The sequence below is a fragment of the Melozone crissalis genome, unplaced genomic scaffold (assembly GCF_028551555.1).
Source record: "Melozone crissalis strain CALT ecotype California unplaced genomic scaffold, PUWL_Pcris_2 ptg000005l_1, whole genome shotgun sequence".
NCBI lineage: Eukaryota > Metazoa > Chordata > Aves > Passeriformes > Passerellidae > Melozone > Melozone crissalis.
In genome coordinates this window covers 65,025,418-65,044,438 of record NW_026535783.1, presented here as the reverse complement: position 1 = coordinate 65,044,438, position 19,021 = coordinate 65,025,418, and the positions used below count along the sequence as shown (strand labels likewise).

Below are 19,021 nucleotides of genomic sequence, written 5' to 3'. Positions count from 1 at the left end.
TTATGACAGGTAAATTAATGCAGTATATATATGGTAAAAATATTCAGAGCAAATAATCATAGTATAGACCTAGATTTGCCTATTTATTGAACTATCTTTAAACCCATGTCTGTCTATTTCCTCTCTGGTTGTAGTTCTTCTAAAGACTTCCCTTGAAAGAGGCAGCTCTGGCACATAATGAATCAAGGCAATCCTAAAGCAATATACAGAACTTCTCATTTTCTTGGGTCTACTAGAATGGGATGTGGAATTTCTGTCTCCCTTTTTTCTGCTGAAGCTGTTGGGGTCACATCCTAACTGGTACAGGACTGTTGGCAGTCCACTAGAGGCCAGTGGCCTGGTGTCACATCTGCCCTCCTGGAATGTCTTCACCTGAACTGAGCAAACACCCTGTGCATAGTGTAGGCTGAGGTAACTTCTCAGGCACATGAGGTTTAGGAACTGCAGGGAAATATCCTGAGGTAAGCTTTGAAGAGATTTGCTGATAACTTCACCTGTGTCTGTTCAAGTCATGAGGTACTTTTTCTTCAGGTTCTAGTGATTTAAATGTATGTGAAAGATATTTACCAAGAAATGGGGTCAGTAAAGGTGTATTAGCTGTAGAAGCTTCAAATTCTCATTGGATTTTATGTTTTCTCATCTGAAGCTACCTCCTCTTTAACTTTTCACATAACCATTTATGCTAGTGAGAATGTGTAGCTCAAAGGCAAAGAAAAGGCCTTGAAACAACTCTGTCTAGGGCATGGCATCCCCCCTGCCCATCATGTGGGGCTAGAAATTGCATGGTCCTTTGCAATCCAAGTAATGGTGTGAATCTGTGAAACAATCAGTAGGGAAGATGGTGGGTTTAAGTTCCACCTTCTTTTTTGGAGGATGAATGTGCTTGTGCTCTGAAACACTTTGTGATGCTAAATCTGGGTTAAATGCCTCTATGTGAATTTAACCATGACCTGCAAACTTGGGATCTTTGTGCTTCTCTCTACAGTAGCTAAAGTGTTTCCCTTTTGGGAAATGGGCTGAGAGCGGGTCTCCTTCAGACTTTTGATCAGTAGTGGCACAATTGCTTTAGTTGCTGGCAGTTGATAAAGATTTGGGCACCTCAGTGGCACGTCTTAGTCTTCAATCATGGAGAGAAGTTTGGTTGTTGTGTGAGGTTATAGCTGTCACAGATAGGTGGCAGTTCTGTGAGGAGCAGATTAAGGAGTGAGCACATCACCTACTGTGCTGGCAGAGCCCTTGTGTTGGCTCTCACCTGCTTCAGCTGTGGTGTTTTGTGGCTGCCTGAAGTGGAGGAGGCAGCTGAAATGCAAAGGGGAGAGCTCAGATCAGGGCTGGCAAGATTGTCAGCCAGCACAGATGGACCTGAAGGACGAGTTTGGGTATGACTGGAGGGAGGGAAAGTCACCTCTAGCATCTATTGATCTTTTGGTAATGGCTACTCATTAAATTATTTTGAAAATTGAGGTGTGAGCTTTCTAAAATATGTGTGTACCAGTATCTCACTGCTGAGTGTGGTGGTTATAGACCTAGTACAGGCAGCACTTAAGTGGAATTGAAAGTGACTGAAGTAGATTTTTCTCCCACGTGCAAGTGTATGGGCACAAAGGTCAGAACTAAACACTGCTTTTTAACGCTTCATCAATTATCTATGACATTGGTAATTTTGCCTTACAGCCACTCATGTTAATCACCTTTTATTATTTAAGACACTCTCCATTTCTCAGGAGGAAATCTATATAGACCTAAGTCAGTGTTAAGATATAAGGAAACTTAACCATAAAATTTGATGCTGTTAATATACCATGTGTATTAACATGGAGTTTCATGTACATTTTCTGTCGACCAGGTCTGGATATGTTTTTCTGGTGACTTCTTCACCAGAAAAAAGATTGCTTAAGCTCTTTTCTGACCCACCAAAATACAAGAAATGGGCAGCTCACAAGTTTTTCTTGACATGCTGAATGAGGGAAATTAGAACTTTATTCCTGGCTTGTATTTTTGTGTTTGCAGAAGAGGTGCAGTTCCTTTGGAGATCAAGAGAACTGTTACAGAAAGGACACTTTTGACTTCTCATCAGTAGAAATTTTCTTTCTATCTTAGCTATGATGGCAGCAGGTTTGATATGTACAAAAGCAAAACCAGACCTTGCATAGGACTTAAATGTAAGAAGTTTATAATTATAATTTTGGTAGTACCTCACAGATCATGGCAGATTTTACTTTTTGTGAAATGTGCAATCATTTGAGTTTTTAGTTATGCTTAAGAAATTGAGCCTGATAAATCAAATCATTCTTGTTTTACCTTGAGCAGAGATCTTTTACAAGTTAAGGTATGCATTGGAAAAGTAAATGCACTGTCTTACTTTTTTAATTTCAGTGTATTTTCATCTACCTTAATTATTTTATTTTGGTATATATTTTGCAGAACAAGAAGCTCATCTGTCTAATTCCTTTTGATTCAGAATGAATGCTCTAACACAAGAATGTTTTTTCATTTTTCTGTTTCACATAGTCAAATCAGAGAAAGAAAGCCCCCTGAAACAATCTTATACAGCTTTAATTTTAATTTGAGATTGCCTTACCATCAGGTTTTTCAAGTTTTATTTCACAGTCTTGGGTGTGAGTCATTCATCTTTGCTGAAAAGATACTTTTTGGTGAAATTAGCACTGAAGTGTTATGTCAGAAACATCCATAAAATATTAACTTGTATGTCAGTTCTGTATTTTACATCATAGAATGATGCAGTACTTCTAAATTAAAAAAAAAATTATGTATGTATTCCCTACTTTAAAAAAAGGGACTTTTAAAAGTGCTGAATCTACAAAGGAGCTAATCCAAGTTACTTTTATGTGTAATCCTACTTACTAAAATATAAGCTGAAACTTAGCTTTTGGATTTATTTCTTGTTTGTCTTATTGTTATTGCCTGAGTATGATCAATTAAACACACATGCACATCATTCTAAGTTCTTTAGAGCTCTTCTTTTAGAGGTAAGAAGTCATGGCTACATGTCCTTTAGTTTGTTTGCGGGTTTTGTTTGTATTTTGTGAGGCTTGGATGTAATTAAGAGCAAGAATATCCTCACAGTTTTTGACACCTTTTTTTTCTTCAGCAGTTATCAAAACAGCCACTTAAGTCTTCTCACAGGAGCTAGTTAGTTGAGACTCAAGCATAAATGTAAAAAAAAGAAGAAAAAAAAATTGCAGATATTTTTTACTAACTTGGGTGTACATTTTGAAGACCAAGAAGTGATGTTCCACTAATATATTTGCAAAGAGAATGATTTTATTTTCTGGAAAACTGTATAGTGCTAGCTGAAATTTATTGGTTTTATTTAATACTGACATAAAATGAGTAAATTACTCAAGTTTCTTGTGTTGCAGGAAGTGTCACCGATGGGTGAATTTTAGACTCAGTGAAATTAATTATGATCTCCTGAAAAGTGAATCACAGATGCAAACTTCTATCAAAAATGCATTAGTCTAGGATATACTGGCATAATATTTCAGAAATTCATGAGATGATCTGCCTCTTATTAAAACAGATTTCATCAGAAACAAGAAATTTTTTAAAAGGCACATTTCCTCTTAAGTAGTGGAGGGTGACTTGTGGAAGTAAGCAATTGAAAAGCCTATTTGGTTTTATTTCAATAATTATTTTAAACCAGAAGACAAGAATGCAAATGTAAAAAACCGCCCCAGGAGTCTTGCATTGGAGTCCTTGTCATGATCAAATTGTTAAGTGCTTTTGTTTAATAAAGTTCCTTTTTGAATAACACTTAATTTTTCAGCTTCTGTTCTGATTGTGTCCTGCAAAGTTCCCTTTATCTCTACATCTCTGTCAACCATGCTAAGACACAAGACTGCCTTTCTGTAGTGCAAGGAGCTGATAGAGCTTCAAGAAAGAATTTGAACTTTAAAATGTAGACAGGAGTGGTGGCAAATCAGTTAATAAAATATTTCAGGATTTTTTGCAGAGCAATGAGTTGTGTTGATATTCAGAGATGATTCTTGGAGTCGGCTGTCAAGCCAAGTAAATTTACATTACAGTGGGGGAAAAATCGATTAAACAAACAGCTGCATAATGATGATAAATCTCATGGAGGTGGGGAGAGACAGCAAGTTTCCACTCTTTTGAGGACAAGTGTGAGAGAGAGGATCAAAAGGCAAGCAGCTCAGCAGTGTGTACCCTCTGTTGTTACCACACAGGCTGGCAGAAAATGAAAGTATCTAGCAAAGTCCTCAACATGTATTAAGTCAAGCCTAGCATAATAATGTGAAAGACAGTAGTATTTTTTCTCTTGTTTAGAGGGTTGTTAAACATTGGAATGGTGGAGTCACCATCCCTGGAGATTTTAAAGGAAAAACTGCATGTGGCACTTGGTGTCATGATATGATTTATAAGGTGGTGGTTAGTCAGAGTTATTGTAAAAGATATCTGATAATTTCAGATATCTTTCACAACCTCAGTGATTCTGTGATCTTGTGACTTTTATGTTGACAAAGGGCTTTATGTACATTTAAACCACCAAGTGTTATTTTGCTGTTAATAGAATACTTAGTCTTGGTAATCGCAGCCTTAAACTATTGCAATTTTTCCATGTGTAAACTGTCTTTGTATTGAAAGTTTCCTGTTTGAAATGCACTGGTAAACCTTTTCTTTCAGTCTAGGAACAAATTCTTAGTTTGTGGATAAGCACAAAATGAACTTGAGTTGAAGAGTCTTATGTTGCATTAGGGACTGAGGTGTGAAATAATGCTCTAGCTAGCAGCTGTACATTGTTTTATCCATTATTTTGTTTAGTTCATTTTTTAAAATATATTTTAATTTTTATTGTATGTCTCCATGCAAACTTGACAAGTCTCTGTAAGTCGTGGGGTTTAGAGCAGGACACTTGAGGAAGGGTGTGAAGGCGCTGGGCTGCACCCAGAGGAGGGCAGTGGGGCTGGTGGAAGGGCTGGAAGGGCTGTCCAGTGAGGGGCAGCTGAGGAGTTGGGGTTTGTCCATTTTGGAGAAAAGGAGGCTGAGGAGTGACCTCACTGCTCTCTGCAGCCTCCTGGGGATGTTGTTTCAGAAGCAGTTGGATAATTCTCTTAACAATTTTTTTTTCTTGGTCAACCCAGAAGTGGTCAGGCTGTTGGACTAGATGATCATTATAGGCCTTTTTCAGTGCAGAATGTTCTGTTCAATCAATAAATAACTAGATGTATGGTACTTACATTTCAGAGGGCTTTCTGTTGGCTTTCAGCTAAATCTATGAATACCTGTAAAAATTTCTTAGGACTCTCTGGAGTGTATTCAGTTCAGTGTGTTTACCATGTTACAATCTTCCTTAGCTTAATAAAGTGAGTGTGTTCAAACAAAACAATCATTTTATTATAAAACTGTTCTGCCTACATCATGCTGTATTCTTCTGTCAGCTACTTTGACATTTTAATCAGTGTTTCAGTTAGGCTGGTGTATTAATGTTTTTAAGAATGTTTCAAAAGAGTAATTTAATGTAAATTTGCTTTTACTGATGCAATATAAAATATTTTTAAATAGGTTATCATTATGATATTTTTCTGTACAGGAAAATCAGAGGATTAATTTATCCTCCTTTAGTTGTGTGCTAGGATGATACTGTCTCTTGCAGAAGAAATTTCTGGCATAAAGCTGTAAACTGGTAGTCTAATACATGTGGATATTTGTAATGTAATTATCAGTAAAACATTCCCTTGATTTGTTGAAAAGTAAATGAGAATTGAGAAAGAATAATTTGCTATGTGATCTCAATTCTTTGAGTGGAAGCATCTATTAAAAAAACCAACCCAGACCGCAGTGGGAAGAGGTCAGAAAGAAATCTGATTACAAATTCAGATTATTCATCATGGTTTTTTTTAGCCTTTAAACTATTGCATAGCAGTAATTTACAGTAATAATTTTTTTTTTATTAAGCTGTTTCAATTCCTCTACAGAAAGTATGTTTTGATTTTATGCTTTAAGCCCTCATATTAACTACCTTGACATAATGCATTTTACCCCTTTTAGACAGATTAGACCCCACTTGTTGATGTGTACAGAAACTTGTATCCAAAGTGATGAGTCCTCTAGATGCTAAACATCTGTAAAAGAAAAAAGAATGACCCAGAACTTTTCCTCTGCAGTATTACAGTTTTATTTCTTCTTCTGCAAATTAAAAACAGTATTTCTGCATCTACCTAAGAAGAATGTTGGGGTTTTTGTATCCCTAAAAGAAAGTACAATATATTCTTTCTGAGTCAATAGCAGACTTTATTTAATTGTGAAGTTTTTTTAAACTAAATTTGAGAATTATTTTTTAGTAATAAAAGTTTCTGCGCTCATGTAACTTCTTTGAAACAATATAATGTCATTGCATAGCAGTCTAATCCTGTATCCTATAAGCAGACTGGCACTATTAGAAAGGCAATGGCTCTGCAGAACTGAATTGGTAAATCAGAATGGAATTACAAATAAGTGTAATTATTTGGAATGCTGTCTTTATTTAGTGTAGCAGCTTTCACAAAATCTTAAAATGGGCATATGTGATAAAAGCTGGTAGGAGTAGGAATGTGACACTCTAGAGTAAGTAGTAAGTAACAGACTTAACTTTTTCAGCTATAGTTTAAAGATTTATAGAAGCTATATAGAAGAAAGATTTTATGTGATTTTTATTTGAATAAAAATTTATGAGTTTCTTTTGTGTTTAAGTACAAAGGGTTTATATGTATTCTCTAATGCAAGGTATTAGGAAAAGGATAAAAATTTTAATTTGAGACCGTAAAGTCTGAAAATGTGGTTAAAATTACTTTTTCCTTTGCATCTCACTGAAGCACAATTGTTTGAGTTCATGTATTCTCTTGATGAAATTTTCTACCATAAAAAGTATAGAAGAACTAGAAAGTGAAAAGTCTAATTATTTCCATATGTTTATACATTTAGAAAATAAAACATGTAATCTTTTTTAAAAAGAAGCTCCTTGAAAATTTATCACTTCAAGCTGTCCATGACACATAAAGCTTTTTAGGAATAGTCTTTACTTAGCTTTTTCTGGGGAGTGAGAAGGAGCCAGTTCTCTCAGGGACTGTTCTCTAATGAGACTAAAAAGCTAGTTCTCTTAACAGGCTGCATTTATATTTTCTTTTTCCTAGGTTGGCTGAAGACTTTTGATGATTACTTCAGAGATCAGACACAGCATATTTTAAATAACATGGTTATAAAACTTCAAGAAGACAGCCGAAGGAAATTTATATGGTCTGAGGTTTCCTACTTTTCAAAATGGTGGGACGGAATAGATAGCCAAAAAAGAGATGCTGTTAAAAGGTTTGAGTACTGAACTTTTCTTCTCTGTATCTTATTTTGAGATTTTGTGTATTTGACTACACTGTAAACTTGAGATTTAACTTGTGATGCGGAATTACTGGAAAAACCAACTAACTGCTTCAGTTCTGACTTTTTGGGCTTGGTTTGGTTTTCTCCCATTTGCAAAATAGGAATCTGCTCAGGGAAGTGGAGACAAATTCTGAGTTGTCTAAAAATTTGACTAAAAGTTCCCATATACAACTATGAACATGTCATTCAAATTGTAAGGGAGTAGCAAATATAATCTTGATTTGAAATCACACTAAGGAATTTCAATAAAATTAATACATCTTTCATACTAGCTATTTATATATGGTATTTTTTCCTTTTATAACACACATGAAGATTTTATGTGATTTTTATTTGCATAAAAAATTGTGAGTTTCTTTTGTGTTTTAGTACAAAGGGTTTTTATAAACATGCATCTGCTTCCATGGTAAAGTAGTATGTACTCTACACCCTTGCTCTTCTTAGCCATTTTTGATTCACAAGTCAAAATGGAATATAGAAGTAAAATGTGTGCCTAGGCATTGAGATAAGGAAGCAGGCTGCTTGGATATACTTGCACTATGGATCTAGTTTGGAGTTTTCAAAAATTGGGGATTTTTTTTCTTATTTTTACTTGGCAGTTCTTAGCTGATCCTTGTGATAGTCTCCTTCTTGTGCCCTTCTTTGAGATGCATGTGTTGCAGTATGCATTAAGTCTGTGAGACCTTCACAGACTCAAAAATTAGGTAAAGGTGGAAATTTTAGAATCTTGGCAAAAAGATACTTATTAAGAAAAATTATCTGCAGTGGGTGAGTATTATAGCACAGCTGTGTGGTTTTTTGACATAAAAATATCTCTTGGAACACAGTAAAGAGTAAATGACAGTCACTGGGGGAACTATGTCCTCTCTTCAGACGAGTCAGGTATTGGTTAAGCTGCACTTGAGACTGGAGAAGACTTGGAGAAGCTGCACTTGAGGCTATTTTTGTTGCATGATTTTCATTACTTTTATGGGTACCATCTGTGATGGGACTGAATTTTGATGAGTTCACAGTGGTTTTTTTTTCTGGAATTCATTAAACACTTCCATGCTGGTGAACAGTGTAAGAGCTGAAACTGTAGGGACAACCTGGTGCTGGGAGTGCGATCTTTATCTCCACTGACAATGGAGAGGCTGGGTTGTCCTGTGGCCTGGTTCAAGAAGGCATTTTGATGAGTGAGGTGTTCTGAAGCGTTTGTAAATATAATAAACTTCCAATATCTATCAGCTCTCTAAAACTCTAAAAAGAATATTAGATTAAAGGTGAGGAGATATTAGGGGAGATATTTCAAGCAGTGCTTGCAATGTGCAGTGCCTAAGCATCTTGCTCAGTTGGCCTTCAGCGCTGTGGTACATTTGTTTTATTTTTGTAATCTGTGCAGGAAACAGCTTTCTTCCAGATTTAAAAAAAAATCTAATATAGCACATGCAGTAGAACTGGTTTTCTTTGCACAAGGACATTAAATACTTCACTGTTCAGCAGTTCACTTTTTCCCTGTTTGATTAAAGAAATGTAGCCCAGTGATGGAAGTAGCAATAACAATATAGATTTAGGAATCATGTTGCTGGTGATTGCTTGTTGGGGATACAGAAATTGATTTTAAGAGTGTGTTTTCATATGGAAGATTCTGAATATGATTTATATATTTGTCAGGTTAATAAAAGATGGACAATTTGAAATAGTAACAGGAGGATGGGTCATGCCTGATGAAGCTTCTTCTCATTATTTTGCTTTAATTGACCAGCTGATAGAAGGACACCAGTGGCTAGAAAAGAACCTTGGTATGTACATTAATCTAAAATCTAACTATGTTAATACAATAAGTCAGTAAGAAAATACTTTTTTTAGTTAAATTTCTGAGGTGCTTAGAAGGCTCTTTTTACTCAGCTTTCCTGAAACATTAAATCAGTTACAGGAAGCTGTTGGATCAAGTCTGGTATTCGCTATCCAGGTTTGCTGATAAAAGTTCCTGGACAAAGTTATTTGAACAATTTTATGCCACAACATTTTGTCTTGATCAGTGTAAGACATACATATAATATTGTCATAACCAAATACTAACACTAAGTATGCTGAATTTTAGATCCCATGTCTGGTCTAAACAGCCTTTGCCTTTTCTGTCTTTTGAATATCATGACAAAATTCTTAAAATTACTTAAAAATTGATACTTCTTTTATGTGTTTGGATCTGTTCTGCCTGCTCTGTGTTCATTATGTTCATTAGATTCTCTTCTGGAAGGCTTCAAAAAAATTGATATATGTAGCAGCAGTAGTACTTGTAGTTATAAAGCCTAAACCCATAGTAATGTTAGAATGGAGGAATTGCTGACTGCAGTTACATTGGCTGAACTGTTTTGCTGCCTTTGGAATGTTCTTTTGTTTAATTCCGTAAGAAGAGAGAAACCTTTTTATACAGAAGATATTTGTACAGTGATTTTAATAATAAATTGACATTATTTCACCCAATTAACTGAAATGATTTTGGAAAGCTGTTTCACTGTTGCTCTTAGATTGCAATTTCCATAAACACAGCTTGACATAATTGGGGGGGAAGGGAAGACCTAATAAAAGGGTAATGCATTCCTTACTATGTTCTTTTTGGAAAGACAATAAATTGCCAAAGGAATCATGTTGATGAATTAACAAGAGTTAGATGTAGCTTCTTTATTTACTTAGCATAAAGTTCAGTGCAAAGAGAGTATTAATAAACAGGATTCTATTGATCAACAAACAATAAATTTTAAAAAATAGTTCTGGAAAAAAAATTAACATTATTTAAATAATGGTGACATTTCAACAAGCTATTGCATTTATCTATGCACAGCTATTAATTTTCTTTCAAATTTCTTTCTTTTCATTGTAATATCTGTAAATATCTACTTAAAGTGAAAGAGAATGTGTATCAATTAATGATTACATATAGAGATGTTTGATGCAAATTTGAAACCCTGTAGCAGTGAGTACTTTTTTAAAGTCTAACTTTTTTGGAATGCCTTACTTAAAAGATATTTTGTTTGTTTAACTGTTTCATTCTAGTTTTTTAATTCCAGGATTCTGCAGAAGGTTTAACACTTAACTGGGTATATAATCTTGGAAATGTTGTCTTTAGTATTCCCATTTGAATTATTGGAATAATCTTCTTTGAGTGAAAATTAAAGCCTTTTCTTTTTGTCAACAGGAGTAAAACCCAAGTCTGGATGGGCAGTTGATCCATTTGGGCATTCACCAACAATGGCTTACCTTCTGAAGCGCACAGGATTTTCCAAAATGCTTATACAGAGAGTTCATTATTCAATTAAAAAACATTTTTCAACACAAAAGACACTAGAATTTTTTTGGAGACAGAACTGGGGTATGTGTTCTTCCTTTATGTCAATTTATTTTGTTATTTTACACAGGTAAAATGTGAAGAGAACTTGAATAAGTACTGTGGAAATATTTCCAGACATGATTTATCAGAGGTTGTCTAGACCTGAAAATTTTAAACTTGCAATTCTGTTTAAAAAAAAGTCTTTCATCTATCTTAAATTTATGAGATTTTTTTTTCTTTTTTCCCCCTCTTTGAATAACCGAAGGGGAAATGAGAATATTTGGGAGTTAGGAAGGGCACTAAATGTAAAACTGATATAATTGCCATTGTTCCTCTGGTCTTCCTTTCTTTTCACTTTTATTTTTGCTTTTACCTTCTCTTGTTTTTTCCATTCTCTCATATTCCTTGCAAAAGTAAAAGGGGTGAAAAATTCTTTTATTTAGTTTTACTTTTCTTCTTCCTCCTACTCCTTTATTTCCTACTATGTGGAAATAAAGTATAGGAGGAGGAACATTTCGACTACTTCAAATATTGTGCTAATGAGGCAATGACAGGAGGATGATTGGTTTTTGGTTTGGTTTTTTCATTGTTTTGTTTTGATGTTTGGTTTTTTAGAGTTGTTGTTTTAATCCACTCAAAGTTTAAAATATGTTTATTATTATTGTGTTTTATTACGTCTAAAATTCTGAAAATCACAAGTTTTGTCTGGGTAAAACACACCTAACATTTGTTCCTGTCTTTCCCAATCAGCTGGTGCTTCACTAGAACATTCCAGTCTTGGTTGTATCTCTGTTTTACCCTCTTTGTACACATAAGGTACATACAAAACTAGACTCAAGCTATGGATATTCAAAATAAGAAATTGTGTTGGTGTGGTAGCTTTCCAGTACAATCCTTGGACTGAGAACATGGGAGTGATTTACTTTTGGCAAATCTGAAAGGGTTTATTTTAAAGTTTTACTCTATTTAATTCCAGATTTGGGATCCAGTACAGATATTCTTTGTCATATGATGCCTTTCTATAGCTATGATATTCCTCATACTTGTGGTCCGGATCCAAAAATCTGCTGCCAGTTTGATTTCAAACGACTTCCTGGAGGAAGAATAAGTTGTCCTTGGAGAGTCCCACCGGAAGCCATTCATGCTGGAAATGTTCACCACAGGTACAGTTTTTACATACTCCTCAAGGAAACAACCTTAAAAAAATGCAGCTATGGACATCTGGCAGAGCTTGGTGAATTTAATTCTGTTGTGGTTCAACCCCAGGGAGCAGCTCAGCTCCAGTAAGCTCACTGCTGCCCTGGTGGGGGCGGGAAAGAGAATCAGAAGAATAAAACTCAAGGGTTGAGACCAAAAAAACCAACCCAAGCGCAAAAGGCTCTTACTGCTAGTAAAGCACCTCACCAAAGCAAATAGTTCATTTGTTGTCTTCTTTTTCTAGTAAATTGCTTAAGTGAAACTTTTTAGCTTCTATCCAATTAGCTATCCTTAAGTTTGAGGTGAAGTCCCCAAGATCCTATAGGGTGTCTGTTTACCTAATTGAGGAGAGAAACTTCTAAGCTTTTCTTGTTTTTAAGGAGACAAAAGATCATTTTATCACTCTGTCAATAGGAGACATATTCCTCCAGTTGAGATGCAGGAGAGACCTTGTCTCTGTGCAAGCACTGCTCAGAAATAACGAAATCATCTCTCTGTTGCCAACCCTGTCATCAGAGCAAGTCCAGATCACAGCACCATACTGGCCACTGTGACTCTACCCCAGCCAAAACCAGTACAAGCTTTTAAAATAAGCTTGTCATGGGTAAACAATACCTATTACATAACCTAGTGTTTGCTTCTTAGCTGGGAACATAACTGTCAGTGAAATTAGAGGAAAAGTTAGTCTTAAGGAAGTGGCATTTAAAAAAATTTTCTGTTCATGGTACATGAGTCCATCTCTAAATGACTCTTAGAACACAGTCATTTACACACACACACCATGTTACTGGTTTACTGTGTTTTTTGTGAATTTTATGAACAGTGATCTGTCCCCTGCAAGTGAAACGCTTCAGGGGCAGTGCAATGTAGTGTGCTGTACAAACAGTGGGATATTTCCTGTGCTATATCCTTGAAAAACTTGGCATCCTGTGGCCTAAGTTTCCTGAAGTGTAAAGCTTAAGTTAATCTGATTCCTGTTTTTTTGCACCCAGGGTGAAAATTCCTGTTTCTTTGTGCCCAGGGTGGAAATTCCTATTAACCTCAGTTTTACTTTTCAAACAGAAACACTGAGTTGTTTTGCCACAGTTAAGAATCAAATTTACAGTTCTACAAAGCTGCTTCTCAATTTTGGGTGTTGGGGTGGAGAGTGGAGGTAGCGAGTTGGGGAGGGAGAGTAAAGGAAGAAATAAAAGGAAAAAAACAAAAGAAAGGGAAGTGAATTAAACTGCCAAACGTGTTTCCACAAATAGTTGTATTCTGTGGTCCTATTGCTATCTTCAGGCTTCACACTACATCAGGTTTCCAAAGGTAAAAGTTGAGGCAGCTGTTTATAATTAGTGCAAATTGCTGAGAGTAACAAATGTATTAAAGAGAGCAGGGTGACTCTTTAGTCCTTGGTGCTGAAGTTTTAAAGTGACGATGTGATTATGTTGCACTGCTTGTCTACATGTCAAGTATGGATCACTTTTTTTTATGAGTATGAATTCTGACAAGCATAATGAAAACTTCACTTAAACAAAATTCAGTTACAAAATAATACTGAAGAGAAAACCAAAATTAAACAGAACACTTTACAACTGCTGTATTTAAAGGTAGAAATTGGTATGATGATAGGAAAAAGGGGGTTTTAATAAAGTAGAGAATAGAAAAATGATGGTGACAGGAGAAATGTAGAAAAATTGTGACACACCCAGTGCCTATTGCATGGGAAGGAAAATTCATATGTCATTACATCAAAGTTTTAAAAAATTAAAATCTTGACTATATATCTCAATTAGCTGAGACAAATATTTCCTGAAGAGCAACAGCTTGTATAACAAATACCTAAGACATAGAGGCTATAAATATAATTTAGAGTGTCTGCTTGAAATAGTCTTTTTAAGGGTCTTGGTTTTTAATTATTCTTAATCCCTGCACTTTCTAGATACAACCTTTGCATAACAATCTGAATTAGATCTTGTAAAACAAATTGGTTTTCACATGTCAAAGGATGTTTAAGAATAAGATAAATGGGGCAGGGATGTAGTGAACATATGATCAAGTTGAAGTGATTATTGTCTCAATATGGTCTCTGAAGCTTAGTATTTTGCATCAGCTTTTTTTAGATAAAAGCAGTTTTGTTGTCTAACAGGGAGTTGAAACATCAGTATGCTGTATGATACCTATGGGAAAAGTAAAACTAACACATGGTCTTTGACTTGGAAGCCTGGATTACTTACATTTGAAACACTTGAACCACACTTTGTGTCCAGTTTCAAATAAACTCACTAAAACACAGGAAGTAGTGTTTTGATGGAGAATGCTAAAACATGCTATGTGTGTTTTTTGAAAAAGCTGGAATACTGTAGACAACCAAAAATGTTATTGATCTGACCTCTATAATGTTTCACAGTTATTATGATGAGATGTATGAGTTCCAGAATTGAAAAGTCTATCTTTACATCATAAGTTTTCCAAGGTTATAGGTTTGCAGCACTCTAATTGATCTGCCTCTGATCTCTGATTGCTTTAATACTAGAAAAATACAGGACATCTGTGGGTTGGAAAAAAGTTGATTAATTTAATAGACCAGGTTTAGATCACTGACCTTCTTTCATGCCAAAGCTAAAACAAAAGTAATAAACCCCAGATCTTGAATACCCAGCTGGGACTGTTGCTTTTGATTTCAATACTCTTTTGGCCTTATATGTATATTAAAGAGATGTTGAGTTGAAAACTTCAGTCTAGTAGTTTCTAGGATTTCTCATTGCCTTGCCACTTAAGTTGTGACCTGGTAAGAAGAAATGAAGCAGCAACCTAATTGAAAACCTGTACTTGTTTAATTACATTTCATAACAGCTGAGGTTATAAAGACTGCTATTTTGCTTTGCACTTGCCCTGATTTGCAGCTGCATCCTTATCCATATGTTTGAACACTGAAGTGTGAAGTTTTTCACACTAGGAAGAAAAAGCAGCTGTTGGTTGTTGTTTTTGGGGTTTTTTTTGTTGTTTGTTTGTCTGAGGTTTTTTTTTTGTTTGTTTGGGTTTTTTTGTATTTTTTGTTCTGGGTTATTTGCTTTTTTTCCTTGAATGGAAATGGGTTGTTAGCAGAAGCACAGTTTGTTTCAGTGTGTCTCTCTCTCTCTCTATCTCCCAAGCATGGAATAGGAGAGAATCTTTGCTGCAAGTTATATGCTTCAGAGAAGTAGAGAATGGACTTTCCTCTTCACCAGCTACTGTTCAAAAGCCCAGTTTTGCCCTTCAGCTTTTATATCTTTATGGTTGTATTGTATGGTCATGTGGTGGTTAATGTTTGTGATTGCCTACCTCAGGTGGCTATTGCTCCTCTTCCTTTGACATAGGAAGGGTCAAAACCAGCCATGTTTATTGTTTTGGTACTGGTTTACTCAAATACTAGGTTTTTTGCATTAAAAGAAATTGTGGTACAAAAAGATTTTCTTTTTTTGTGAGAGGTCTCAAGCATTCAGTGATAGCCTGAAAGCTTGAAAACAAAAAGTTTATTATGGCTGATCTCCTATGTGGTTTTCAGATTTTCATTCAGATAGGCAGGATAAACATATTAATGGGGGAGCAATAAAGGGGGAAAAAACAATGATGAGATGGAAGCCTTTTTTTTCCTCCAGAGGTATTTTTTGTCTTCACAGTGCTCTGTCTGGATCTTTCTGCAGGCACTTTCACACTCCTGTATAAATTAAAGATTTAGGAAGTTATTTGAGAGAAATGTAGAAGGATATCCTAAATTCATGTTCTTTGCTGTTCTTGCAATTAAAAGTTGTTTGCAATTGAGGAAAATCTTGCTGTTCCCTTAAAAACACATAATAATCCCACAGTTATCAGTACTTTAGGAAAGAGAGAGAAGCAATACTGATGAGTTTTGTTGGATACTTGGAGAGAAACCCAAGGAGGACTTTGAAGAGAGATGTCACCTGATGTTACCTGTAACCTGTATTTTTCAAGAGATTCAGCACTAAAGTATGTTTTCAACCATAGCCTATATGTGGAAAATTTGAGTTAGACTGGTTCCTTAAAAGGAAGCATTGCCAAGTCTTGTGTTATGCCAGTTGTTCTGGTAGCTATGTGGTGAGGAAACTTCTGTGTTTAAATCTTACAACCTGTTCAAAGTCATGGAAAGTATTGGTTGGCAATCTGAACTATAAATCCTCTGATAGACAGGGGACAGGGGGGAGCCACTAAGTGGGTAAATTCTAGCCTCGTTAGAACTCTATAGATCCTTAACTAAAGTTTATATTGTGGCCCCTTTCTCCCTCCAGAACAGTCAGACCTTGTGTCTATGCAGAGCTTCTGCAATTGGATAAATAAGTAAGCTCTGACATGCTTCACAAAGAAGGAGGGGTTTCAAATATATTGGACTATAAATTCTGCAAAAATGTTTAAATAGCAATTCTTCAAGAATGTCAGTTGAAAGCTGATTTTGCTAGATCATTTATTAAAAAAACTTGAAGATCCAAAAGAACCTCATTAGAATCTGAATTTTATAGTATTTTGTCTTTAAAGTCTTGGAATTTGTATTTCTGCTTTCTTAAATATGTTACAATGGTTTTTTTACCCTATGAGAATTATTTACAAAATTATGTCCTATGAGAATTATTTACAAATTTTTAATTAGAGGGTATCAGCATCTGAAAATGCCGATAATAATTGTGACTTGGAGGGGGAGGATTGAAAATGGACTTTTTCAGTAACCTAGATACCAGTCTTGTGATTCTTAATATATTGCTGCTGTGGAACTGATAGTTTACCCATCCTAGAATTAGTAGGTGCCAAAGTATAATTCTGCAGTTTTTTCTGTGTGTGCATGTGTGAGTGTTTTGTTTCTGGATTTGGTAGGTTCGGATTTGTTTGGGTTTTTTAAGGGCAAAAGCATAAAAACAGTGGGTTTAATTTTTCAGGACTCAGAGATTCAAGAAGGAAGGCTCTAAGACATGTAAGAACCTGGCTGAAGGGAGACCAGTGAATTTTAGCAGCAAACTTCCTCCTGCATTGTTTTTATTTTTTTTTTTTTATTTGCAAGGCTGGAGTTCCTCAGAGATGGATCTGTGTGCAGTTGTTCTGCCTAGGACATGAAGATATAAGCAAAGTATCAAAGGAAGGTGCCAGAGGGGATGGAAAGAGCTTGCTTATTATTGTAAATAGGGGCTGGAGAGGATTAGGATTGTTATCTAAATATAAAGCAGGTAAACATAATTTGAACTGGAGGTTAGTTTTGGCCCAGGCACAAATTGATCCAGACTGCTCTACTGCTTGAGATGAAGCTTGATAAGCTTATTGTAGGATTTAATTAGCATGGTGTTTACAACAATAGTAGGTTGAATATGGTGTCCCAATGCGGGGAATTGCATCCAGCTTTTTGTTACGAAGTGAGATAACAGAGTTTTGTGTGTCTTGTTTGGGGTCATCCTAATGCACAACTTGATATCTAAGAATTGTCTTGCCAAATGCTGACTTTTTTCCCTCTGTCTTCTGAATTGCTCTTCTTTTTTTCTCTCCCCAAGGGCTTGGATGATATTAGATCAATACAGGAAGAAGTCAAAGCTTTTCCGTACAAAAGTTCTGTTAGCTCCACTTGGGGATGATTTCCGCTACACCGAGAGCTCTGAATGGGATCAGCAGTACCAGAATTATCAGAAGCTGTTTGATTATATGAATTCTCGTCCTGAGTGGCATGTTAAGGTAACTACAAGACATTTTCTGGTTTGTTGAGAAAACAATATTTCCCAATATTCTGTGATTGTTCATGGAAAAAGTAATTGTGATTAGGTTTGGATTTTTTGTCAAATGTGAATCTTTATATATTATTTAACAGCAGATTGATGTGCCTTGGTAGCTTACATTTTTTTTAACCTTTACTACCTTCTCTCTCCCCAAAACAAAAATGTTGCTATTAATAATATTGGCTTGAAAACTATAGATAGTTTCCAATCTAGATTAATTTGAGGAATAACTAGCAGGTTTAATTGTTTTCTTAGACTGTTTTCACAGGCTTCAGGCATTGTTACTTTAGACTCACAGACTTTGTTAATTCAAACTATTGTATTTTCTTATGAGAAGTTCAAGAAGATTTTGCTGCTTTATTTGTGTCCTCTTGGTTTTACATCCCAAAACAAAACAAAAATCTTAAGAGATCCCATTGCTGGCGCATGTTGTTGAAAACAATAAAATCTGAGACTGAGCTGGCTACAAAAGCACTGAGCATATTAACACAATTATCAGAGGAGGTACCACTTCAAATTGATGATTTTGTGTAAGAGTTAAAACACACATTCATATGCTTTAGTGTGTACTTCTTGAAGAACGAGGAGGCCCTAGGGACTTCTGGTACTATAAATGTTCTCTGTATTCTGACAGCTTCTCATCATCTTTCAGCATGACATTAACAAGTGGGGGCCACAACCTTGGGTTTTTGAGTGTTACCTGAGAGTGCACTTTTGCTTGCTTTCACATTTAGGCTTTTTTTTAAACCTGGTCTGGTATCTTTCTTATGGTTTGTGCATCTGTTTTTTCCTTATATTTTCTGAGACCTCCCCTGATTCTTCCAACTGTGCATTTGAGTAGTGTCTGTAGTATATTATTACTTTCTGCTGACTTCTGGACTTGTATTCTGCATAAAATGATTTCTTGGGATTATATTTTATCTGAAAACTCAATTTTGTGTCTTTCCTGTGGGATGTGGGTGACATGATGTATGGTGAAGGACCACTATGTCTTAGTGGAGGGAGGCAGACCTGCAGAGTACTCTTCATTTCGTAAATCCAAAGCCCATCTTTTAAAACTTAAGCTTGCTGCTATCACTAGCTTTACTTCTGTCAAAAATGTGTGTACTGTACAGGTAATTACTCTTTGGATACTAACAGCGACATATTTTCTGTAGTTCTTACTAACCTGGGCTGGATGATTTTGTCTCTGGGGCAAAAACTGAAGGCTCTGGCTCTGAAGTCATTCTTCAAGAACCAGTGCCATCCTAAGACCTCTGAAAGTTCTTCTGAAAGGTTCTACTCAGCCCATTGTCAAGGATTCTAGCAAGTCTGCTTCATTAGGCTGGTCACATTAACCCTTGGCTCCCTCATGGAAGTATCTGACCCTTTTTCTGGTTTTTAATAGCCT

General features: G+C 35.6%; 1 protein-coding gene across 1 annotated transcript in view; it reads left to right on the top strand.

Moving 5' to 3' along the window:
• MAN2A1 (mannosidase alpha class 2A member 1) overlaps window positions 1-19,021 on the top strand; it is a 105,417-nt gene that overhangs the window by 22,264 nt on the left and 64,132 nt on the right. The window contains exons 4-8 of the mRNA XM_054286414.1: window positions 7,152-7,323; window positions 9,046-9,173; window positions 10,571-10,744; window positions 11,679-11,865; window positions 17,413-17,590. Of these exons, the coding sequence (XP_054142389.1) occupies window positions 7,152-7,323; window positions 9,046-9,173; window positions 10,571-10,744; window positions 11,679-11,865; window positions 17,413-17,590 (839 nt within the window). The remainder of the gene's footprint in view (window positions 1-7,151; window positions 7,324-9,045; window positions 9,174-10,570; window positions 10,745-11,678; window positions 11,866-17,412; window positions 17,591-19,021) is intronic.